This window comes from Oncorhynchus clarkii, chromosome 29 (genome assembly GCF_045791955.1).
Source record: "Oncorhynchus clarkii lewisi isolate Uvic-CL-2024 chromosome 29, UVic_Ocla_1.0, whole genome shotgun sequence".
NCBI classification, from domain to species: domain Eukaryota; kingdom Metazoa; phylum Chordata; class Actinopteri; order Salmoniformes; family Salmonidae; genus Oncorhynchus; species Oncorhynchus clarkii.
This window is the reverse complement of record NC_092175.1, coordinates 18,135,803-18,161,989: the sequence shown is the minus strand read 5'-3', so window position 1 is coordinate 18,161,989 and position 26,187 is coordinate 18,135,803. Positions and strand designations below refer to the sequence as shown.

Sequence of the window (26,187 nt, the reverse complement as noted above, 5' to 3'; positions counted from 1 at the left end):
CTGCGATTACAGCTGTAAGTCGCTTGGGGTATGTCTCTATCAGTTTTGCACATCGAGAGACTGACATTTTTTCCCATTCCTCCTTGCAAAACAGCTCGAGCTCAGTGAGGTTGGATGGAGAGCATTTGTGAACAGCAGTTTTCAGTTCTTTCCACAGATTCTTGATTGGATTCAGGTCTGGACTTTGACTTGGCCATTCTAACACCTGGATATGTTTATTTTTGAACCATTCCATTGTAGATTTTGCTTTATGTTTTGGATCATTGTCTTGCTGGAAGACAAATCTCCGTCCCAGTCTCAGGTCTTTTGCAGACTCCATCAGGTTTTCTTCCAGAATGGTCCTGTATTTGGCTCCATCCATCTTCCCATCAATTTTAACCATCTTCCCTGTCCCTGCTGAAGAAAAGCAGGCCCAAACCATGATGCTGCCACCATCATGTTTGACAGTGGGGATGGTGTGTTCAGCTGTGTTGCTTTTACGCCAAACATAACGTTTTGCATTGTTGCCAAAAAGTTCAATTTTGGTTTCATCTGACCAGAGCACCTTCATCCACATGTTTGGTGTGTCTCCCAGGTGGCTTGTGGCAAACTTTAAACAACACTTTTTATGGATATCTTTAAGAAATGGCTTTCTTCTTGCCACTCTTCCATAAAGGCCAGATTTGTGCAATATACGACTGATTGTTGTCCTATGGACAGAGTCTCCCACCTCAGCTGTAGATCTCTGCAGTTCATCCAGAGTGATCATGGGCCTCTTGGCTGCATCTCTGATCAGTCTTCTCCTTGTATGAGCTGAAAGTTTAGAGGGACGGCCAGATTTGCAGTGGTCTGATACTCCTTCCATTTCAATATTATCGCTTGCACAGTGCTCCTTGGGATGTTTAAAGCTTGGGAAATCGTTTTGTATCCAAATCCGGCTTTAAACTTCTTCACAACAGTATCTCGGACCTGCCTGGTGTGTTCCTTGTTCTTCATGATGCTCTCTGCGCTTTTGACGGACCTCTGAGACTATCACAGTGCAGGTGCATTTATACGGAGACTTGATTACACACAGGTGGATTGTATTTATCATCATTAGTCATTTAGATCAACATTGGATCATTCAGAGATCCTCACTGAACTTCTGGAGAGAGTTTGCTGCACTGAAAGTAAAGGGGCTGAATAATTTTGCACGCCCAATTTTTCTGTTTTTGATTTGTTAAAAAAGTTTGAAATATCCGATAAATGTCGTTCCACTTCATGATTGTGTCCCACTTGTTGTTGATTCTTCACAGAAAAATACAGTTTTATATCTTTATGTTTGAAGCCTGAAATGTGGCAAAAGGTCGCAAAGTTCAAGGGGGCCGAATACTTTCGCAAGGCACTGTATTTGGTCTGCAATTTCTGAGGCTGGTAACTCTAATGAACTTATCCTCTGCATCAGAGGTAACTCTGGGTCTTCTTTTCCTGTGGCAGTACTTGAAGAAACTTTAAAAGTTCTTGACATATTCCAGATTGACTGACCTTAATGTCTTAAAGTAATGATGGACTTTTGTTTCTCTTTGCTTAGTTGAGCTGTTCTTGCCATAATATATGGACTTGGTATTTGACCAATTAGGGCTATCTTCAGTAAGCCACCGCTACCTACAGTATACGGGCACAAGGTGAGACCCAAATGCAGACTCAGGAGGCAGATGGTTGAGCTCCGATATTTTTTATAATAAAAGAGGTAGGCAAAAGGCAGGTTGGGTACAGACGAGAGTTCATAAACCAGGTCAGAGTCCAAACAGTACCAGGCGATAGGCAGGCTCAAGGTCAGGGGCAGGCAGAGTGGTCCGGCAGGCGGGCTCAGAGAGTCAGGATAGGCAAGGGTCAAAACCAGGAGGGCGAGAAAAGAGAGACTGGGCAAAGCAGGAGCTGAGACACAAAAATGCTAGTTGACTTGACAAACAAGACGAACTTGCACAGAGAGACAGGAAACACTGGGATACATACACCGGGGATAATCAGCGACACCTGGAGGGGGTGGAGACTAGCACAAGGACAGGTGAAACAGATCAGGGTGTAACACAACCTTGTCACAACAGAACTGATTGGCTCAAACGCATTAAGAAGGAAAGAAATTCCACAAAGGAACTTTTAACTAGGTACACCTGTTACATGAAATGCATTCCAGGTAACCTCATGAAGCTGGTTGAGAGAATGCCAAGCGTGTGCAAAAGCTGTCACCAAGGCAAAGGGTGGCTACTTTGAAGAACCTCAAATATAAAATATATTTTGATTTGTTTAACACTTTTTTGGTTGCTACATGTGTTATTTCATAGTTTTGATGTCTTCACTATTATTCTACAATGTAGAACATAGTCAAAAAACAAAAACCCTTGAATGAGTAGATGTGTCCAAACTTTTGACTGGTCCTGTATATATACTGGATGACATGCTTAAAACAACAAGGAATGTAGCACAGTCCTTTCACTGAACAGTGTTGCTAATATGACTCAGTATTTGTGGAGGGAGATCACAGCAAACACTCTGACAGTGCGGACATGTAGTGATATTGGGTGTTGCTCAACCAGAGGCAGCTGGCGGGGGGAGCTATAGGAGGATGGGCTCATTGTAATGGCTTCAATGGAATCAATGGAACGGAGTTACACATTTGATTTCCATATGTTTGATATCCCTCTATTTATTCCATTCCAGCCATTACAATGAGCCAGTCCTCCTTTTGCTTACCCCACCAGCCTCCTCTGTACTCAACAATTAACTTATAACTATACTATTCAACAATTGTACTGCCATTGATCTCACAAGCTATCCATTTAATAAGGAAGCCATCATTTAAGCAAGTGTGTTTATATGTTTATGCAGTGAAGTCACGATCTGCAGTATTCCTTGCTCGCTTTGAATCCAGTGTCGTGGATGAATCCAGAATCTATGTCTTTGGTGACGTTCTCATTCAGACCTCTTTACACCATTGTATATGAATGATGCCTATGTGGATGTTCTTTGTCCCGAAGCTGTTTGGTCGTGGTGGGTTATACCCCCTAATTTAAATGCCTCTGGGCCGGCGCCTTTTGTACTTTAGAGAGCTTTACAGTATAATATGGGAACCACATAATATGGTTCACAGCATGTGTGACCTTGGCTTGGAGAGCACTATGTAATTCAATGTCCCCGTCCCCTGGCTGGGGTGTGAAAGAGAGCAGCGTGAATGACGCCAAAATGCCCTTAATTTACATTTTAGGCATCAGCCTGACTCCTGGGAGGAAATGACGGTTGTGACTAGAGAGAGTACAGCTACGACCCGAAGTTACTTTTCGTAGCTGGTTAACAGAGCATTTTAGCTAACACCTAACTTTTCCTAACCTTAACCTTTGTCTCCTAATCTGTCACGTTAATGATCCTAACTTGCTGTGTAAATTCTCCTAACCAGCTACGAAAAGTCACTTCCGGTCGTAGCTGAACTCCCTCTAGTCACAACCATTATTTCCTCCCAGGGGTCAGGCTGATATCTAAAATGTAAAGTGTAAATGAATGTCATACTCCCTCTAGTCAAAACCGGAAATAACAGCCTTGCCCCGCAGTGTCACTTCCTGTACCCCGCAGCTACGCTCTCTTCTTTGGGGAGCACAAAGTACCTACCCCTACACGCTTGCATGCATATAAACACACATGCAATGTATGTTCATTCAAGCGCACATCGCATAGAGGATCTAGCCTTCAAAAGCTTCTATTTATGAGTTCCAGTCCCATCCTCTTCATTAAAGAGTGATCAGTATCTGGTAATATTTCACACTGTCTTTTATCCTTCGTAATCTAATCTTTCCTCCTTTTCCCCCTCTTTGTGTCCTGTGGTGGTGTGTGTGTGTGTGTGTGCCTGTGTGTGTTTCAACTGCCCACTTCCGTCCTGTAAAGCTCCAGGTCTTGGCCCCCATGCTGGCTCCCTGATTGTGTTCCCCGCTTCCTCAGTGGGGGGGATGTACCTCCCAGAGCTGCCCCAGATGGAAGCACTCTGTCTGGGTTACTGTCCCGCTGGATCTGGGCCTCAGGCAACTTCCAGCCCACCACAGAGTACAAGCCCTTACTTCTGACCTATAGGAATTGAGAATCCTCCACCGATTAGCACGCGTTCCTGCCTAGCTACATTTCATCTGCTTCTACTTCTATGGTCCCAAACGTTTAATTTCTCCCCAACACACACACACGCACACACACAAACAGGCCCACTGCGGCACCGCAGCCCACTCCACGCGGAGGCTTTGTGTTGAAATTGATTCTGTTCTTTTGATGTATCATTGTTGTCCCTGCTAACCAAATCGTTGCTGCGCCTGAAAGGAGTCACCATAGCAAAGTTGCCTTCCTTCCTGTGGTTGCATAGGCCCATTCATAAAGGTGTTAGGCATAAGGAATACACACAGCTGCTGCACAGGCCCTCTGTGTTGGGTAGCTGACATCATGGTATTCTATCTTTTTCTGTCATACTTTCATTCCTGGAGCCCTTTGTCACAACAGCTCTCCTCTGGAGAGGAATGTCACGAAGCCCAACAGTGAGTTTGTGTGTATCTCTACATGTGTGTACGCATGCTTCTGTTTATTCTTGACTGCTGTTAGGTCAGAGGGAGCAGCACAAAACAGCACATTGGTTACTGTGACACCCAGGTCTACAGTAAACAGCCTGACGATCCAGGGAAGTCCTTAATATCCACTCTCTTAATGCAGCACTCTCTCACAGTAACTACTGTACACTTGGCATTGTTGGACTTATTCTTAGCTAGAACCCTATTTAGTTCCGTCTTCGTCTGTCTCAGGCATGCATCTCGAAGCAGCAGCAGAAGCAGCAGAAAAAGAAGCAGGTAGCTGACTCTTCGACTATAGTTTTCTATGGACATGTTGCTCCCTTTCTCTGGCTCCATTTAAAGGGCACAGTATGGTTATGTTTATAATGAGACACATAATAAAGCTGGCTGACCTCTCTGGCCAGCAGGCTGCAGCCATTTATCATCCCAAACACTTGCTGTGGCAGTACCAGCCACCAGATAACACACTGCCCTCTGCTGGGCACTGTGTGTGTGTGTGGGTGGGGGGGTGGGGGGGGGGGGGGGGGGGGGGGGCAGAAGTGGATAATCTTGTCAATGTGGCAATATAAGCTTGTCAATGTGGCAATATATGTCTCTATTCAAACATACAGATTATTCATAGTTTGTGAGATTAGATTGTCAGAGTTGATTTGAACAGAGTAATTTGTGCAGTACGGTGTCGTCATACATTGCAGTCTGTCCTCAAAAACTCTCATTGCGCATTGATCTCACCGACCACCAGTCTTTGAAGTGTGGTTGTAATTTTCTGAAATGGTAAACCAGAAAAAGTTCTGGGAGTCTAAAATGGAATATATGCTCAGCTAGAATGTTCAGCTCCAAGACCATGGATCAGTGTCCTTGCCTTGTGGATTTTGAGTATTGATCCTGTTGCACAATATGACACTCATGAGGACACAACTTGGAAGTTGGTACAATACAATACAGAGATCAGTTTCCAATCCAATTTATTCCCCTGTGGATTGTATAATGCCTGTCTGAGTTTGCACTTACTTTGAAAACTTGGTGGCATCTCAACATGCACTTAAATTGTGATTATACACACAATAAATACAGTTACACGAGAGGGTTTGTTTGTATGTATTACACAGAATTGACAGCAAGTTTCAGATCCCAGATGCAAGTTATAGTTTCACAATGCCTTGTACACTGTTTGTTTCCCCGGGATGTTTACTTTTGTATCTAGTTTTATGTTAGATAAAGAATGCCATGGGGACAGACAGTCAGGCAGGCTGATCAAACTGAAGGCTCAGGAAATCAGAGTTTAGTATTTTTGTATTCATCGTTTTTCCTGCTTTGTTTGCATCGCAATCAGTGGAGAGCCAATGTTATTCTTTTCAGATAAGATCTTTCTCTGTGAAATGTGCCATGGAGGAGGAACAAAAGTAAATTGCTTTTTTCTCCCTCATGCTTCTGGGGAATGTGAGACAGAACTGAACTGAGTTTGGGTTGCGGTGGATACATGTTATACTATTTAACGGCTCTCCTCTTTTTTAGGAAACTTGTCTGTTTGGCACTCACTTTTCCCTATGTCTGCGTCTCCTTTTGTCTAACTTGGTTTCCATCCAAACTGAGACAGATTTTCATGTGAATTTCATAAAATCAAAAAAATATATACAGTGGGGCAAAAAAGTATTTAGTCAGCCACCAATTGTGCAAGTTCTCCTACTTAAAAAGATGAGAGATGCCTGTAATTTTCATCATAGGTACACTTCAACTATGACAGACAAAATGAGAAAAAAAATCCAGAAAATCACATTGTAGGATTTTTAATGAATTTATTTGCAAATTATGGTGGAAAATAAGTATTTGGTCACCTACAAACAAGCAAGATTTCTGGCTCTCACAGACCTGTAACTTCTTCTTTAAGAGGCTCCTCTGTCCTCCACTCGTTACCTGTATTAATGGCACCTGTTTGAACTTGTTATTAGTATAAAAGTCACACCAGAAACAAAATTGTAGACCTGCACCAGGCTGGGAAGACTGAATCTGCAATAGGTAAGCAGCTTGGTTTGAAGAAATCAACTGTGGGAGCAATTATTAGGAAATGGAAGACATACAAGAACACTGATAATCTCCCTCGATCTGGGGCTCCACGCAAGATCTCACCCCGTGGGGTCAAAATGATCACAAGAACGGTGAGGAAAAATCCCAGAACCACATGGGGGGACCTAGTGAATGACCTACAGAGAGCTGGGACCAAAGTAACAAAGCCTACCATCAGTAACACACTACAGGGGGGCAGGGTAGTCTAGTGGTTAGAGCGTTGGACTAGTAACCGGAAGGTTGCAAGTTCAAACCCCAGAGCTGACAAGGTACAAATCTGTCGTTCTGCCCCTGAACAGGGGGCCTAGGCCGCCTAGTTAAATAAATAAAAAATAAATAGATAAACTATGCTGCCAGTACATGACCAGGCCCGTCTGAAGTTTGCTAGAGAGCATTTGGATGATCCAGAAGAAGATTGGGAGAATGTCATATGGTCAGATGAAACCAAAATATAACTTTTTGGTAAAAACTCAACTCGTCGTGTTTGGAGGACAAAGAATGCTGAGTTGCATCCAAAGAACACCATACCTACTGTGAAGCATGGGGGTGGAAACGTCATGCTTTGGGGCTGTTTTTCTGCAAAGGGACCAGGACGACTGATCCGTGTAAAGGAAAGAATGAATGGGGATTTTGTATGTATGTATGTATGTATGTGTGTATGTGTATGTATGTATGTGTGTATTTCAAGGTCCTGGAGTGGCCTAGCCAGTTTCCAGATCTCAACCCCATAGAAAATCTTTGGAGGGAGTTGAAAGTCTGTGTTGCCCAGCAACAGCCCCAAAACATCACTGCTCTAGAGGAGATCTGCATGGAGGAATGGGCCAAAATACCAGCAACAGTGTGTGAAAACCTTGTGAAGACTTACAGAAAACGTTTGAGCTCTGTCATTGCCAACAAAGGGTATATAACAAAGTATTGAGAAAAACTTTTGTTATTTACCAAATACTTATTTTCCACCATAATTTGCAAATAAATTCATAAAAAATCCTACAATGTGATTTTCTGGATTTTTTCCCCCTCATTTTGTCTGTCATAGTTGAAGTGTACCTATGATGAAAATGAAAGGCCTCTCTCATCTTTTTAAGTGGGAGAACTTGCACAATTGGTGGCTGACTAAATACTTTTTTTGCCCCACTGTATATATGTATTTCCCCACCAGATGTAGCAGATATAATGTGCGTGATGATGTAGGGCACATATAAAACACTTTTGCGCTTAATTTTTCATATGTACCGAATAAAAAACATGGGTAACACTTTATTTGGATAGTCAACATACATGTCAGTAACATTTCAACAAACATGCAGTTGACATGTTACTGATATTCTGTATATAGTCTGTAGAGCATCTATAGATGGACTATCCAAATAAAGTGTTACCAAAACATGAGTTGAATGTGTTTCCATTGCATTTTCCACTGTACCAATAATTTTGTCACACAAACTGTTGCGAAAAATGACAGATTTGCCCAATCTGGTTTTCACACACGCTCTAGACAAGTGTACACTGGAAAGGTTACGTTACATGATGAGATGGATAAGAGCAAGATCATTTTCATTTTTTAAGCACTGATCATCATGTCACTAGCATACAAGTTAAGATGCTCAAAATGTATTGGAAAGGAGCATCAAGCTCATCACCGCGCAGACACCACCTTGTAGCCTAAACTGTGCATGCTTTTCCAAGTCACAGTGGGAGTACCACACAACATAACATCCTGTGATTGCAAATTTACCTCGACATAAGGGTTATTCTATCAACAACTGCTCAATAGATTGTTTCCAGAGCAATACGTTGCATAATACATTTTACCGACACAAAAATAACCCACCATGTCGAACAATCAAATTGTCTGTTGACATTCATAAAGTTCTACCGACACTTTGTTTCCATCACAATTTTTTTTAAACGCCATGACTTTACTTGGATTAAAACTGTGGGTGGAAACGTGGCTATTGATGATACTAATGTTAATACACCCTTAATGCCTTTTCTAAACACCCAAGGTCACTTGATCATACAAATAAAAAACACTTCTTTCCCTCCTTCCCTCTCCCCTCCCCTCTTCCCCCAGGCTGGAGGCGGGTTACCAGAGGGTCCTCCAGGTGGATCTGGAGGTGAACGGGCTACTGGACCCGCTGGGCAGCCGGGTGGTGATGTGGCAGGTTGAGTACCCTCCTACCCGCTCCATCACTGATGAGGTCCAGACCGTCATCCGCCTGGCACCACAGGACTTGGGTGGGATTGTGCCACTGGCAATGGTGAGGAACCAGAAAGAGAGTGCCTGTGTGTGTGTAGTAATATTTATCATGTATATAATATACCTCACATGCGACTCATAAGAAGACAATTCATTTAGCCCATTAAATGAATTATCGAATCCATAAGATAAATAGCAATATGCAAGAAAAATATAGTTGAGTTACAGTAATGGCAGTGAAGAAATGTCTGAGAATGGAATGTATTTAATTACTTTGTAAAATTAATGGATTCACATACAAGGCATAAAGATTAAGTTACAAAGTATGAAAACACATTACAAGGCATTATTCCAAGCATTGTCAGAGAGAGAGAGAGAGAGGCTTGTGCTATGACGTAAAGCTCATGGGAGAGGTGGAGAGAAAGAAAGAGATTCGGTATCTCACCACAGCAAGTCAGGAACATAAGAGAAGGTACAATGAATCTAAGACCCTTTCATAAGCTTCTGAGTTGTTTGGATTCAAAATTTGTTGACCGATAGTGTTACTGTAAAGTTAACCTCCCATCAGATATCAGACCTACAGTTGAAGTCGGAAGTTTACATACACCTGAGCCAAATACATTGAAACTCAGTTTTTCACAATGCCTGACAATTACTCCTAGTAAAAATGATCTGTCTCAGGTCAGTGAGGATCACAATTTTATTTTAAGAATGCGAAATGTCAGAATAATAGTAGAGAATGAATTATTTCAGCTTTTAGTTCTTTCATCACAGTCCCAGTGGGTCAGAAATGTACATACACTCAATTAGTATTTAGTAGCATTGCCTTTACATTTTTTAACTGGGGTCAAATGTTTCGGGTAGCCTTCCACAAGCTTCCCACAATAAGTTTGGTGAATTTTGGCCCATTCCTCCAGACAGAGCTGGTGTAACTGAGTCAGGTTTGTAGACATCCTTGCTCACACAGGCCTTTTCAGTTCTGCCCACAAATATTCTATAGGATTGAGGTCAGGGCTTTGTGATGGCCACCCCAATACCTTGACTTTGTTATCCTTAAGCCATTTTGCCACAACTTTGGAAGTATGCTTTGGGTCATTGTCCATTTGGAAGACCCATTTGCGACGAAGCTTTAACTTCCTGACTGATGTCTTGAGATGTTGCTTCAATATATCCAAAGTTTTCCTGCCTCAAGATGCCATCTATTTTGTAAAGTGCACCAGTCCCTCCTGCCGCAAAGCACCCCCACAACATGATGCTGCAACCCCCTTGCTTCACGGTTGGGATGATGTTCTTCGAATTGCAAGCATCCCCCTTCTTCCTCCAAACATAACGATGGTCATTATGGCCAAACAGTTCTATTTTTGTTTCATCAGACCAGAGGACATTTCTCCAAAAAGTACGATCTTTGTCCCCATGTGCAGTTGCAAACCGTAGTATGGCTTTTTGATGGCGGTTTTGGAGCAGTGGCTTCTTCCTTGCTGAGCGGCCTTTCAGGTTATGTCAATATAGGACTCGTTTTACTGTGTTTATAGATACTTTTGTACCTGTTTCCTCCAGCATCTTCACATGGTCCTTTGCTGTTGTTCTGGGATTGATTTGCACTTTTCGCACCAAAGTACGTTCATCTCTAGGAGACAGAACGCATCTCCTTCCTGAGTGGTATGATGGCTGCGTGGTCCCATGGTGTTTATACTTGCGTACTATCGTTTGTACAGATGAACGTGGTACCTTCAGGCATTTGGAAATTGCTCCCAAGGATTAACCAGACTTGTGGAGGTATACCATTTTTTTTCTGAGGTCTTGGCTGATTTATTTTGATTTTCTCATGATGTCAAGCAAAGAGGCACTGAGTTGGAAGGTAGGCCTTGAAACACATCCACAGGTACACCTCTAATTGACTCAAATTATGTAAATTATGTAATCAGAAGCTTCTAAAGCCATGACATCATTATCTGGAATTTTCCAAGCTGTTTAAAGGCACAGTCAACTTAGTGTATGTACATTTCTGACCCACTGGAATTGTGATACAGTGAATTGTAATGCACAAAGCAGATGTCCTAACCGACTTGCCAAAACTATAGTTTGTTAACAAGAAATGTGTGGTTGTTGAAAAAACTATTTTTAATGACTCCAACCTTAGTGTATGTAAACTTCCGACTTCAACTGTACATGATGTAATCACAACAGAACCTCTGCCTCTCAGAGGTGTGACAATGGGGGTTGGCAAGATCAACAGAGAGAATGTTGAATCCCTAAGACAACACAGAGAAATCCTTACATACAGTTAGCTGATAAGAAGACTCACTTCGGGGGTTGGGCAAGCAATACTACGTGTGTGTGTGTGTGTGTGTGTGTGTGCGTGCGTGCGTGTGCAGCTTTACCTCACATGGCTGACTGCACTCTGCAGGAGGCTTTGTCTCTCTTCTCTCCAAAGCTGACACCCACTGTTTTACCTCTCTTTGCAATTCTGAACCCTTGTATCATCGATTTTCCCCAGCACTAACACTTTGATGTCTTTGTCTCTTTATACTGCCTGTGTTTGGAAAAAGCAGAGGAAAGTCAAATTGCTGTTATTGTAAATAAGAAGAATTTTGAACTTCATGATAAAATGTGTTGGTTGTCAAGCTTGGATGCCTTTTTAAAAGTAGTGTGTTTGAGTTGTGAGGTGAACAAGCTAAAGTCCCATGTTGAAAGCCCAGACCTCTCTGCTAGGGTTAAACACGAAGCGTGCACTTTTTAATTGGCTGTAATTTGGCTAATAGAGCTTTTCTGTACTTTCCATGATTAAGAAAGTTAATTGAGTTTGGTCCTAGGATAATCCTTTTAAAAAACAGATGGATGCATCGGCAAGGGACTCTAGACAGCCAAATGTATTACGATAATTCATATTTATTTATGATCAAATATTTGCAACTGTTTGTGTTGTTTTGGGTTGTGGATTTTAGTTTTTTTTTCAACAAACATATTTGCAACTGTTTGTGTTGTTTTGGGTTGTGGATTTTAGTTTTTTTTTTTTACTATGAAAATAAATATGTACGCTGCAGACAGATTTTTTATTTAATTTTCCAAATTGAATATTGTGTTCCAAGCTCTGGCTTTTATTATGGTAATTGGTGAGAAAGAACTTCACCCTCACAAACAATTATGCATTCAGGCCACGACAGCAACATGTCGACTTCTACTGTGTCTTTAACCTTTGGCTGGCCCTACTAACATCCAGATCAGATTTTTCTCCTATTAACCTTTTTTTTTACTGATTTTTTTTGTAATTTTGCAGACGCTCTTATCCAAAGAGACTTATAGGAGCAATTAGGGTTAAAGGGTAGGTGAGGGGGGGGGGGGTCTACTAAGCCAACATATAGAATTGTTTTAAGACTGTCATACCATAGATAATTTCTATTTCTGGTATACCAAAATAAGTGTGTAAAAATGATTTGATAAAATATAGAATTTGGCCTTTACTACTATAGCCCATAGAAGTGCATTGAATAACACATTAATAAATGGCAAAAAAGACAGTCAAAAAATGTATCTTAAGGAATGAGGTTTTGAAGTGTCTGTGCTATATCTGGGATATATAAGAAAGCTCAGGAATTATATATTAATGTATATACAGTGCATTCAAAAAGTATTCTGACCCCTTTACTTTTTCCACATTTTGTTGTTACAGCCTTACTCTAAAATTGATTAAATAAATACAAATCCTCAATCTAAACACAATACACAACATTTTAAAATGTTTTTGCTAATTTATCATATGTAAAAAAACAAATATCTTACTTACATAAGTATTCAGACCCTTTGCTATGAGACTTGAAATTGAGCTGAGGTGCATCCTGTTTCCATTGGTCATCCTTGAGATGTTTTTACACCTTGACTGGAATCCACCTGTGTTGAATTAAATTGATTGTACACGATTTGGAAAGGCACACACCTGTCTGTATAAGGTCCCAGAGTTGACAATGCATGTCAGAGGAAAAACCAAGCCATGAGGTTGAAGGAATTGTCTGTAGGGCTCCGAGACAGGATTGTGTCGAGGCACAGATCTGGGGAAGGGTAACCAAAAATGTCTGCTGCATTGATGGTCCCCAAGAACACAATGGCCTCCATCATTCTTAAATGGAAGACGTTTGGAACCCACAAGACTCTTCCTAGAGCTGAACTGAGCAATTGGGGGAGAAGCGCCTTTGTCAGAGAGGTGACCAAGAACCTGATGGGCACTCTGACAGAGCTCCAGAGTTCCTCTGTGGAGATGGGAGAACCTTCCAGAAGGACAACCATCTCTGCAGCACTCCACCATTCAGGCCTTTTATGGTAGAGTGGCCAGATGGAAGCCACTCCTCAATAAAAGGCACATAGTCCGCTTGGAGTTTGCCCAAAGGCACCTAAAGGACTCTATTGGAAACAAGATTATCTGGTCTGATGAAACCAAGATTTAACTCTTTGGCCTGCATGTCATGAATGCCATGGTTTAAATGCTATTTCTAGAGACAATATCTCTTTCATTATCACTATATGTACAGGTTTACCCCTACTGTATTCACATCCTACTATACCTTTGTCTGTACATTATGCCTTGAATATATTCTACCATGCCCAGAAATCTCCTTTTACTCTCTGTTCTGAATGTACTAGGCGTCCAGTTCTGTTAGCCTTTAGCCATACCCTTATCCTACTCCTCCTCTGTTCCTCTGGTGATGTAGAGGTTAATCCAGGCCCTGCAGTGTCTACCTCCACTCCCATCCCCCAGACTCTCTCATTTGTTGACTTCTGCAACCGTAAAAGCCTTGGTTTCATGCATGTTAACATTAGAAGCCTCCTCCCTAAGTTTGTTTTATTCACTGCCCTAGCACACTCCACCAGTCCTGGCTTAGGAAGACCACCAAAAACCTTGAAATTTCCATTCCTAACTATAACATTTTCCGACAAGATAGAACTGCCAAAGGGGACGGTGTTGCAATTTACTGCAAAGATAACCTGCAGAGTTCTGTCTTACTATCCAGGTCTGAACCCAAACAATTTGACCTTCTACTTCTAAAAATGAACCTTTCCAGAAACAAGTCTCTCACCGTTGCCGCTTGCTATAGACCACCCTCTGCCCCCAGCTGTGCCCTCGACACTATATGAGATTTGATTGCCCCCATCTATCTTCTGAGCTCGTGCTGCTAGGTGACCTAAACTGGGACATGCTTAACACTCCGGCCATCCTACAATCTAAGCTTGATGCCCTCAATCTCACACAATTTATCAATGAACCTACCAGATATAACCCCAAATCCGTAAACACGGGCACCCTCATAGATATCATCCGTACTAACTCACCCTCCAAATACACTTCTGTAGTTTTCAACCAAGATCTCAGCGATCACTGCCTCATTGCCTGCATCCGTAATGGGTCTGCGAGGAAACGACCTCATCACGGTCAAACGCTCCCTAAAACACTTCTGCGAGCAGGCCTTTCTAATCGACCTGGCCGGGGTATCCTGGAATGACATTGACCTCATCCCGACAGGAGAGGATGCCTGGTTATTCTTTAAAAGTGCCTTCCTCACCATCTTAAATAGGCATGCCACATTCAAAAAATGTAGAACCAGGAATAAATATAGCCCTTGGTTCACTCCAGACCTGTCTGCCCTTGACCAGCACAAAAGCATCCTGTGGCGTTCTGCATTAGCATCGAATAGCCCCCGTGATATGCAACTTTTCAGGGAAGTTAGGAACCAACATACACAGGCAGTTAGGAAAGCTAAGGCTAGCTTTTTTAAACAGAAATTTGCATCCTGCAGGACAAACTCAAAAAAGTTCTGGGATACTGTAAAGTCCATGGAGAATAAGAGCACCTCCTCCCAGCTACCCACTGCTCTGAGGCTAGGAAATACTGTTACAACCAACAAATCCACTATAATTGAGAATTTCAATAAGCATTTCTCTACGGCTGGCCATGCTTTCCACCTGGCTACCCCTACCCCTGTCAACTGCCCGGCACCCTCCACAGCAACCCGCCCAAGCCCCCACCATTTCTCCTTCACCAGATAGCTGATATCCAGATAGCTGATGTTCTGAAAGAGCTGACAAATCTGGACCCCGACAAATCAGCCGGGCTAGACAATCTGGACCCTCTCTTTCTAAAATTATCTGCCGAAATTGTTGCAACCCCTATTACTAGCTTGTTCAACCTCTCTTTCGTATCGTCTGAGATTCCCAAAGATTGGAAAGCTGCTGCGGTCATCCCCCTCTTCAAAGGGGGAGACGCTCTAGACCTAAACTGCTACAGACCTATATCTATCCTACCCTGCATCTCTAAGGTCTTTGAAAGCCAAGTTAACAAACAGATTACTGACCATTTTGAATCACATTGTACCTTCTCCGCTATGCAATCTGGTTTCTGAGCTGGTCATGGGTGCACCTCAGCCACGCTCAAGGTCCTTAACGATATCATAACCGCCATCGATAAGAGACATTACTGTGCAGCTGTATTCATCGACCTGGCCAAGGCCTTTGACTCTGTCAATCACCACAGGGCCTGTTGTCCGTACCTCTGGCAGTCTCTATGGGGGTGCCACAGGGTTCAATTCTCGGGCCGACTCTCTTCTCTGTATACATCAATGATGTCGCTCTTGCTGCTGGTGATTCTCTGATCCACCTCTACGCAGACGACACCATTCTGTATACTTCTGGCCCTTCTTTGGACACGGTGTTAACTAACCTCCAGATGAGCTTCAATGCCATACAACTCTCCTTCCGTGGCCTCCAACTGCTCTTAAACGTAAATAAAACTAAATGCATGCTATTCAACCGATCATTGCCCGCACCTGCCCGCCCATCCAGCATCACTACTCTGGACAGCTCTGACTTAGAATACGTGGATAACTACAAATACCTAGGTGTCTGGCTAGACTGTAAACTCTCCTTCCAGACTCACATTAAGCATCTCCAATCAAAAATTAAATCTAGAATCGGCTTCCTATTTCGCAACAAAGCATCCTTCACTCATGCTGCCAAACATGCCCTCGTAAAACTGACCATCCTACCGATCCTTGACTTCAGCGATGTCATCTATAAAATAGCCTCCAACATTCTACTCAGCAAACTGGATGTAGTCTATCACAGTGCCATCCGTTTTGCCACCAAAGCCCCATACACTACTCACCACTGCAACCTATATGCTCTCATTGGCTGGAGCTCGCTTCATACTTGTCGCCAAACCCACTGGCTACAGGTTATCTACAAGTCTCTGCTAGGTAAAGCCCCGCCCTATCTCAGCTCGCTGGTCACCATAGCAGCACCCACTTGTAGCACGCGCTCTAGCAGGTATATATCACTGGTCAACTCCAAAGCCAATTTCTCCTTTGGTCGCATTTCCTTCCAGTTCTCTGCTGCCACTGACTGGAACGAACTGCATAAATCACTGAAGCTGGAGATTCCCATCTCCCTCACTAGCTTTAAGAACCAGCTGTCAGAGCAGCTCACATGTCACTGCACCAGTTCATAGCCCATCTGTATACAGCCCATCTATCTACCTCATTCCCATACTGTATTTATTTAGTTTGCTCCTTTTGCACCACAGTATCTCTACTTGCACATCCTTCTTTTGCACATCTACCATTCCAGTGTTTAATTGACATATTGTAATTACTTCGCCACATGGCCTATTTATTGCCTTAACTCCCTTATTTATTACTCCCTTAACTCCCTTATTATCCGCCTCGCCTTCCAGTTCTCTGCTGCCAATGACTGGAACGAACTGCAAAAATCTCTGAAACTGGAAACACTTATCCCCCTCACTAGCTTTAAGCACCAGCTGTCAGAGCAGCTCACATATTACTGCACCTGTACATAGCCCATCTATAATTTAGCCCAAACAACTACCTCACCCCCTACTGTATATATTTATTTAGCTCCTTTGCACCCCCATTATTTATATCTCTACTTTGCACATTCTTCCACTGCAAATCTACCATTCCAGTGTTTATTTAAAAAAAATGTTTTTACTTGCTATATTGTATTTACTTCGCCACCATGGCCTTTTTTGCCTTTACCTCCCTTATCTCACCTCATTTGCTCAAATTGTATATAGACTCATTTTTCTACTGTATTATTGACTGTATGTTTGTTTTACTCCATGTGTAACTCTGTGTTGTTTTACGTGTCGAACTGCTTTGCTTTTTCTTGGTCAGGTCGCAATTGTAAATGAGAACTTGTTCTCAACTTGCCTACCTGGTTAAATAAAGGTTAAATTAAAAATAAATTTAAAAAACATGTCACATCTGGAGGAATCCTGGCACCATCCCTATGGTGAAGCATGGTAGTGGCAGCATCATACTGTGGGGATGTTTTTCAGCGGCAGGGACTGGGAAACTAGTCAGGATTTAGGGAAAGATGAACGGAGGAAAGTACAGAGAGATACATGATGAAAACCTGCTCCAGAGCGCTCAGGACCTCAGACTGGGGCAAATGACCCTAAGCACACAGCCAAGACAACGCAGGAGTGGCTTCAGGACAAGTCTCTGAATGTCCTTGAGTGGCCCAGCCAGAGCCCGGACTTGAACCCGATCGAACATCTCTGGAGAGACCTGAAAATAGCTGTGCAGCGATGCTCCCCATCCAACCTGACAGAGCTTGAGGGGATCTGCAGAGAAGAATGGGAGAAACTCCCCAACTACAAGTGTGCCAGGCTTAGTAAACATTTCTACAAACCTGTTTTTGATTTGTCGTTATGGGGTATCGTGTGTAGATTGATGAGGAAAAGGATAAAACCTAACAAAGTGTGGAAAAAGTCAAGAGGTCTGAACATTTTCTGAATGCACTTCATACATTTTTTTGGACTGATATTTTACCACATTTTTTTATTGGCGCAAAACTAACTGCATACTTCCATTAATTTGTATGGGTTACCTTCAGACGAGTCCCGCGACACTTGGAAAACACCAAACGGAGAACACCATCGTATTTCCAGTTAGTTTGTAGCCAAAACGGTTTGGACGCCACCGACAAAAGTTGGCATAGCCGCATTACCAACTTCAGATGAGTCCCGTGGGGCTTGTGAAGGTCGTAGAGCAAAACTGAGAACACCAAACCCTTTGGAAGCTACAGAAGTTTTCATGAGAAGAACGATTTTCGGGACATCTCATGGTCTGTCAAACATTGCTGTAGCTCGGCCTCCCTCCACCGCAGATGCGGAAGGCCAACATAGGCAAATGGGGTCGATTGAGACAGCCCATGCTAAAAAACATATCTCTAGTTTAAACTGATAGATTATGATAGGGTGTTATATTATTATGTTACTTACAGTGACGCACGTATACATCAATAAACTCTTAAGGAGCTCTTAACCGCCAGGCCCCTATTGTCAAAATATGCTTCTGTATCTACTACTGGGGTCTGTGACATAAAGGAGATTTGCAGACACAGAGCGTTTGGCTGAGCAGAGGTTCGGGAGTACCCACTTGTCCGTCTAGTAGTCAAAGCGGAAAGTGCCTTCACACGAGTGCGACAGCCAGCCATAGCAACGAAATAAACAAACATTATGGACGTACTAAAAGTTAATCGCTATAAGGGACAGATTGCAAATTACTGGGGAGGGGTGGTCCAAAATAGGGGAGGGTTGTCAAACATTTTTTTTCTTTGGGGAGGGTTGTGTGTTTTTTTATTGGGCACAGGGGAGGGTAGTTCATTTTCCCCCTTGGTTTACATTTGCCCTTTTGCAGTATTTACTGTAATATTTCTTCCATCCATCCACATTTCCTCATCTGCTTGCATGCGCCTCCCCTTTAACAAGGTGGTTTGGTACTACCCTTATGCACTACGCTTTTCCATGTGCTAACTTTTACTATACCATAGGTCAGTATAGTCTACCAGTCTAACGGTCTATCCTGTCTTCTATCCACCAGTCATAGTGACAATATTGGTGGGTGGATCATTTTCCAGATCTGCAATAGTTTAACTAGCAATCATACTACACATAAAAACATTAAAAGCTTCTACATTTTTTCTATGATTTGACAAGAACAAATAGGAATAGCTGATAGGCCAGGTGCATCATTGCGCATGAAAGAACATTGAAGACATGAGACACACAGCTAAAAAATGTCCCCTATTGATCTTGTTTATGGAGAATACAATTATCCTACCTTGACTAGCCTACAACAGAGTGGGCACATTTGCTATACTTACGCAACATTTTTGTGACAAAACCATCAGTATACCTAGAGTTGAAAATGCATGTAAACCCATTTAACTTTTTCAAGTTTGCAAAAATCTGCCATCACTTTGAATATGAGACAGGTCAATCTTGGAGAAGAGATCGGCGACTTTTACACTCTTTTTAGTAAATTATTTAAATGATTTATTCTGTACAATTTTACCTCAGTAGGTATTTTTATGTGCACTGCGTATTTACACACAGACTTTTATCTGCAACAAGTCAATTTGATGGAAACAATTTGATGAAAATTACTCCAGGGTTTCCCTTAGCTGATAAATGCTGGAATTTGGCCGATAAAAAAAAAGAAAAGCTGATAAATATAATTGTAGCAGGCCAAATTGTGCAGGAGAGGATGTCTATCATAGCCTATACCCCACATTCTCACTGAAGCACAATTATCTCATGCCCTGCTGCTGAGAGAGAGAGCAACAGAAAAGCCTTGGCCTGGCTACTGTTGATTATGAAGATGGAGGCCTTTTTCATTGAAGTAAAACAAAAGTCAGAATAATTTGTAAGCCTATTTATTAATCCAAACCAGTTCTTTAAATATGCAAAATCTGTTTTGTTTAATTCTGTTGTGACATTTTCATTAGCTTAATTACATTCGATCAGTCTTTTAAATTGTGTGCTCCATATTTAGTTTAGGTATGTTGTAAAATAAATAACATTAGCAATTGTGTTCGTTGTCCATAGCTTATGCCTGCCCATACCATAACACTATGGGGCACTCTGTTCCCAACGTTGACATCAGCAAACCGCTCGCCCACACAACGCCATACATGCTGTCTGCCACCAGCCCAGTACAGTGAAGAGCCCCAGCATGCCATTGGCCATCGAAGGTGACCATTTTCCCACTGAAGTCGGTTACTACCCCGAACTGCAGTCAGGTCAAGACCCTGGTCAGGACGACGAGCACACAGATGAGCTTCCCTGAGACAGTTTCTGACAGTTTGTGCATACATTTTTCAGTTGTGCAAACCCACAGTTTTATCCACTGTCCTGGGCTGGCGTGGTTACACATGGTCTGCGGTTGTGATGCAGGTTGGATGTACTGACAAATTCTCTAAAACAATGTTGGAGGCTGCGTATGGTAGAAAAATAAACATTAAATTATCTGGCAACAGCTCTGGAAGACATTCCTGCAGTCAGCATGCCAATTGAATGTGGCATTGTGTTGTGTGACAAAACTGCACATTTTAGAGTGACCTTTTACTGTCCCCAGCACAAGGTTCACCTGTGTAATGATCGTGCTGTGTATTCAGCTTCTTGATATGCCACACCTGTCAGGTGGCTGGATTATCTTGGCAAAGGAGAAATGCTCACTAACAGGGATGTAAACAAATTTGTGCACAACATTTGTGAGAAATAAGCTTTTTGTGCATATTGAACGTTTCTGGGATCTTTTATTTCAGCTCATATAACATGGGCCCAACATTTTACATGCTGCGTTTATATTTTAGCTCAATGTAATAGTATTGTTTTGTATTTTCCCTGTAAACGCTGGCTTGAATTACTTTTGATATTACCATAATAAAGTTTAGAAACTTTTGTGAAGGTTTGGTGTGGCTATTCTTAAGCTTTAGTTACTGCAAGCCTATGATATGAAGGCATTGCGCACCGGCGCTCCAACTGACTCTGACAGTTGAACTTGAGGTGAGGAAGAATGTTTCATGCCTACCAGAGTTAATCCTATAATCTAACAATATAATGCTTATCATTATATAAAATATTCTGATAGAAAATGTACAAATTATTCTCCTGTACATGTACACCTGTATAGTAGACACAGAATCCATCTTACATTTAAAAAAAATGCATGTCGGTGATGTAGCATGCCCCCGGCATATCTCTCTGCCTCTACCTCTCTGGGGCTAGGCCTAAGCTTCTCTCCCTTTTTATAGGCTCTATATACAGTTGAAATAGGACATTTACATACACCTTAGCCAAATACATTTAAAATCAGTTTTTCACAATGCCTGACATTTAATCCTGGTAACAATTCTCTGTCTTAGGTCATTAGGATCACCACTTTATTTTAAGAATGTGAAATGTCAGAATAATAGCAGAGAGAATGATTTATTTCAGATTTAATTTCTTTCATCACATTCCCAGTGGGTCAGAAGTGTACATACACTCAATTAGTACTTGGTAGCATTGCCTTTAAATTGTTTAACTTGGGTCAAACGTTTTGGGTAGCCTTCCACAAGCTTCCCACAATAAGTTGGGTGAATTTTGGCCCATTCCTCCTGACAGAGCTTGTGTAACTGAGTCAGGTTTGTAGGCCTCCTTGCTCGCACACGCTTTTTCAGTTCTCCACACACATTTTGTATAGATTTGAGGTCAGGGCTATGTGATGGCCACTCCGATACCTTGACTTTGTTGTCCTTAAGCCATTTTGCCACAACTTTGGAAGTATGCTTTGGGTCATTGTCCATTTGGAAGACCCATTTGCGACCAAGCTTTAACTTCCAGACTGATGTCTCGAGATGTTGCTTCAACATAATTTTCCTTTCTCATGTAACCATCTATTTTGTGAAGTGCACCAGTCCTTCCTGCCGCAAAGCACCCGCACAACATGATGCTGCCACCCCCGTGCTTCACGGTTGGGATGGTGTTCTTCGGCTTGCAAGCATCCCCCTTCTTCCTCCAAACATAACGATGGTCATTATGGCCAAACAGTTCTATTTTTGTTTCATCAGACTAGAGGACATTTCTTCAGAAGGTATGATCTTTGTCCCCATGTGCACTTGCAAGCTGTAGTCTGTTTTTTGACGGTTTTGGAGCAGCGGCTTCTTCCTTGCTGAGCGTCCTTTCAGGTTATGTCGATATAGGACTCGTTTTACTGTGGATATCGATACTTTTCTACCTGTTTCCTCCAGCATCTTCACAAGGTCCTTCGCTGTTGTTCTGTGATTGATTTGCACTTTTCGCAACAAAGTAGGTTAATCTCTAGGAGACAGAACGCGTCTCCTTCCTGAGTGGTATTATGGTTGCGTGGTCCCATGGTGTTTATACTTGCATACTATTGTTTGTACAGATGAACGTGGTACCTTCAGACATTTGGAAATTGCTCCCAAGGATGAACCAGACTTGTGGAGGTCTTTATTTTGATGAACCAGACTTGTGGAGGTCTTGGCTGATTTATTTGGATTTTCCCATGATGTCAAACAAAGAGGCACTGAGTTTGAAGGTAGGCCTTGAAATACATCCACAGGTACACCTTCAATTGACTCAAATGATGTCAATTAGCCTTTCAGAAGCTCCTAAAGCCATGACATCATTTTCTGGAATGTACATTTCTGACCCACTGGAATTGTGATAGAGTGAATTATAAGTGAAATAATCTGTCTGTAAACAATTGTTGGAAAAATTTGCACAAAGCAGATGTCCTAACCGACTTGCCACAACTATAGTTTGTTAACAATAATTTTTTGGGAGTGGTTGAAACATGAGTTTTAATGACTCCAACCTTAGTGTATGTAAACTTCCGACTTCAACTGTATGAATACACTAAGGCACAGTACATTTTTGACTGACAAATAAAATCAATCAATCAATCTAAACTATTCAGAGGCAATTTGATGAATGTAAAGAGACATCTGTTAATAACCTGTTTGGGATAGGGGGCAGCATTTTCACGTTCGGATGAAAAGTGTGCCCAGAGTAAACTTCCGGCTACTCAGGCCCAGAAGCTAATATATGCATAGAGCCCAGAGTAAACGGCCTGTTACAAAGCCATAAATATGCTGGAATATGCATAGTATTAGTAGTATTGGATAGAAAACACTCTGAAGTTTCTAAAACTGTTTGAATGATGTCTGTGAGTATAACAGAACTCATATGGCAGTCGAAAACCTGAGGAATATCAGACCAGGAAGTGGAAAATCTGAAGTTTGTAGTTTTTCAACTCATTGCCTATCCAATATACATTGTCTATGGGGTCATATTGCACTTCCTAATGCTTCCACTAGATGTCAACAGTCTTTAGAACGTTGTTTGAGGCTTCTACTGTGAAGTGGGTGCGAATGAGAGCTGATTCAACCAGAGGTCTGCCAGAGTGGCATGAGCTGATCACGCGCGCACACATCAGAGCGACCTGTGTTCCATTGCAATTCTAAAGACAAAGGAATTCTCTGGTTGGAACATTATTGAATATTTATGTTAAAAACATCCTAAAGATTGATTCTATACATCGGTTGACATGTTTCTACGAACTGTAATATAACTTTTAAAACTTTTTATCTGAACTTTCGCCTGGACTTGCCCGCGCCTTGTGAGTTTGGATTTGTTTACGAAACGCGTTAACAAAAGGAGGTATTTGGACATAAATTATGGACTTTCTCGAACAAAACAAACATTTATTGTATAACTGGGATTCCTGAGAGTGCATTCTGATGAAGATCATCAAAGGTAAGTGAATATTTATAATGCTATTTCTGACTTTTACTGACTCCACAATATGGCGGGTATCTGCATGGCTTGTTTTTGTGTCTGAGCACCATACTCAGATTATTGCATGGTTTGCTTTTTCCGTAAAGCTTTTTTAAAATCTGACACAGTGGTTGCATTAAGGAGAAGTATATCTATAATTCTGTGCATAATACTTGTATCTTTTTACTTCTTGCTCCTACTTGAGACGCAGATGTCTCAAGTAGACACCTGGAAATGCAAATGCGCTACGCTAAATGCTAAATGTACTCGTTAAAACTCAAACGTTCATCAAAATTCACATGCAGGGTATTGAATTAAAGCTACACTCGTTGTGAACCTAGCCAACAAGTCAGATTTTTTAAATGCTTTTCGGCGAAAGCATGAGAAGCTATTATCTGATAGCATGCAACACCCAAAATGCCTGAATGCGATGTAAACAAAGATATAGCTTAGCCGGCGCTACACAAAACGCAGAAATAAAATATAAAACATTCATTACCTTTGACGAGCTTCTTTCTTGGCACTCCTATATGCCCCATAAACATCACTATTGGGTCTTTTTTTCGTTTAAATCGGTCCATATATACCCAAAATAGCTTTCTATGGAAGCTGTGTCATTCAGAAAAAAACATCGTTTTTAAACGCTGCGTCATTTTTTAAAATTAAAAAAGTCGACGATAAACTTTCACAAAACACTTCGAAATACTTTTGTAATCCAACTTTAGGTATTAGTAAACGTTTATAATCTATCAAAATGATTACAGGGCGATGTATATTCAATAGCTCCTCGTTTTCAAATCAATGGCTGCCAATGTGCACATTCAAAACATCCTGGTGGAGACCGGAAGAAATGGAATCCAGTTAGTTGGATTTACCAAGAAAAAAGTCCCTTGAAAATGACGACAATGGCGACATCGTGTGGAATCTGTAGGAATTGCATGCAGATCCATAATTAATTTTGTGCCCTTTTAACAAAAGAAGTTGATACAGCTGATCTGCCAACTTCTGTCTGTAGCAATCGAACAGTTTGGGCTACACACTAACATGAACCATCTGTATGAAGGTGAGACTCTCACACATACATTGTTTTGCTATAGGATGTCAACAAGCCTCCTTGTCTGAAGGTCCCCCGGAACCAGACGAAAAAATTCATGGAAGTACAGTACTAGTCAAAGTTTGGACACACCTACTCATTCCAGTGTTTTTCTTTATTTTTACTACTTTCTACATTATAGAATAATAATGAAGACATCAAAACTATAAAACAACACAAATGGAATCATGTAGTATACAAAAAAGTGTTAAACAAATAAAAATATATTTAATATTTGGGATTCTTCAAAGTAGCCAGCTTTTGCCTTGATGACAGATTTGCACACTCTTGACATTCTCTCAACCATCTTCATGAGATAGTCACCTGGAATGCATTTCAATTAACAGGTGTGCCTGATTCAGATTCAGGAAACTAGGCATATGTCGCAAGTCACAACTTCACAGGAGAGCCTTTTGAAAGCCGTTTTTTTAATCAAAATGCGTTTCTTTTGGGGCAGAAATGCCTTCTCAAACACATGAACTTTCATGTGCCTTAAAAACAAACATGTATGCCATCTGTAAATACGAATAAAATTATTAAATTACGAGTCTAGTTGGTTTAGTCACAGAAAAAGCCAGCAACCTTCCCGCTAGCCATGATTGGCTGAGATAATGAGTGGGCTGAACATGCCGAGAGATGAGTTTGGATTGGTCTACGGTGTAGCATCTTTTGTCTATAAAATGAGCTGCCCGGTATGCTTAGATAATCATTTCTACTGCAGTTTTTTTCTCGATATAATGTTAGCCATGAAGACCTGCAAATATGTTGCTACTGTGCTCAATAACATTGCTGCTCTGAATTTATCAGGTGCTATCGAGAAAGGTCAGTGTGAAAAAGTTCAGATGGACTTCTTTCTGGAGGACGATCACACCATGCTGTCTCTCTCTGACTCTGAAAATGTAATAAAAGGGTTGCAGTCTGCCGTGAAGCTTTCACCCATGTATATGTGTAAGAGTCTAGCTAGAATTTCAGATATTGTACGTTTTAAATTTGGTCAGTTAGTTGTTTTCATTGCAAGTTAAAGCTTGCTGTTAGCTAGCCAGCTGACGTTAGATGGCTGGCTAGCTAGCTAACATTTAACCTATTTGGTAAACTTTAGCTAGCTATGGCAATCGATTTGTATTGCTAGTTAAAGCTTGCTGTTAGTTAGCCAGCTGACGTTAGATGGCTGGTTAGCTAGCTAACGTTACATACATGACCTGTGTAGTGATGTTATCTCAGAATGCCAGTCATACAAGGAGAATGGTGTAATGACTCCCATCAAAAAGAGAGCTGGCCCAATCAAGCACAGGCTACACCTGAAGCATGATGACTTTCAGCGAGTGGCGAACTTCATCAACAACTAATGCAATAGTATTACCAGGATGCCACCCAGGACACAAACACTGGTGGAAAGCTGCTGCCATCCCATGGACTTGAATTGGGATAACTGCAGTGGCCAAAACAATAACAAGTTTGTGCTCTGGTCGTCTGCCTGGCGGACCATGAACAAGCTCCACCACAGTCTGGACCTTCACTTCCTGATCACAAGCCACTCCGAGTTTGTCCCCGACTGGTGCTTCGGCATCATCAAGCAGCGCTTCAGAAAGACCAGAGTGAACACTTTGTCTGAGATTGCTGGTGTTGTGAAGGACAGCAC

General features: G+C 41.8%; 1 protein-coding gene across 1 annotated transcript in view; it reads left to right on the top strand.

Moving 5' to 3' along the window:
* LOC139388049 (transmembrane protein 132C-like) overlaps nt 1-26,187 on the top strand; it is a 213,297-nt gene that overhangs the window by 105,487 nt on the left and 81,623 nt on the right. The window contains exon 4 of the mRNA XM_071134548.1: nt 8,695-8,881. Within this exon, the coding sequence (XP_070990649.1) occupies nt 8,695-8,881 (187 nt within the window). The remainder of the gene's footprint in view (nt 1-8,694; nt 8,882-26,187) is intronic.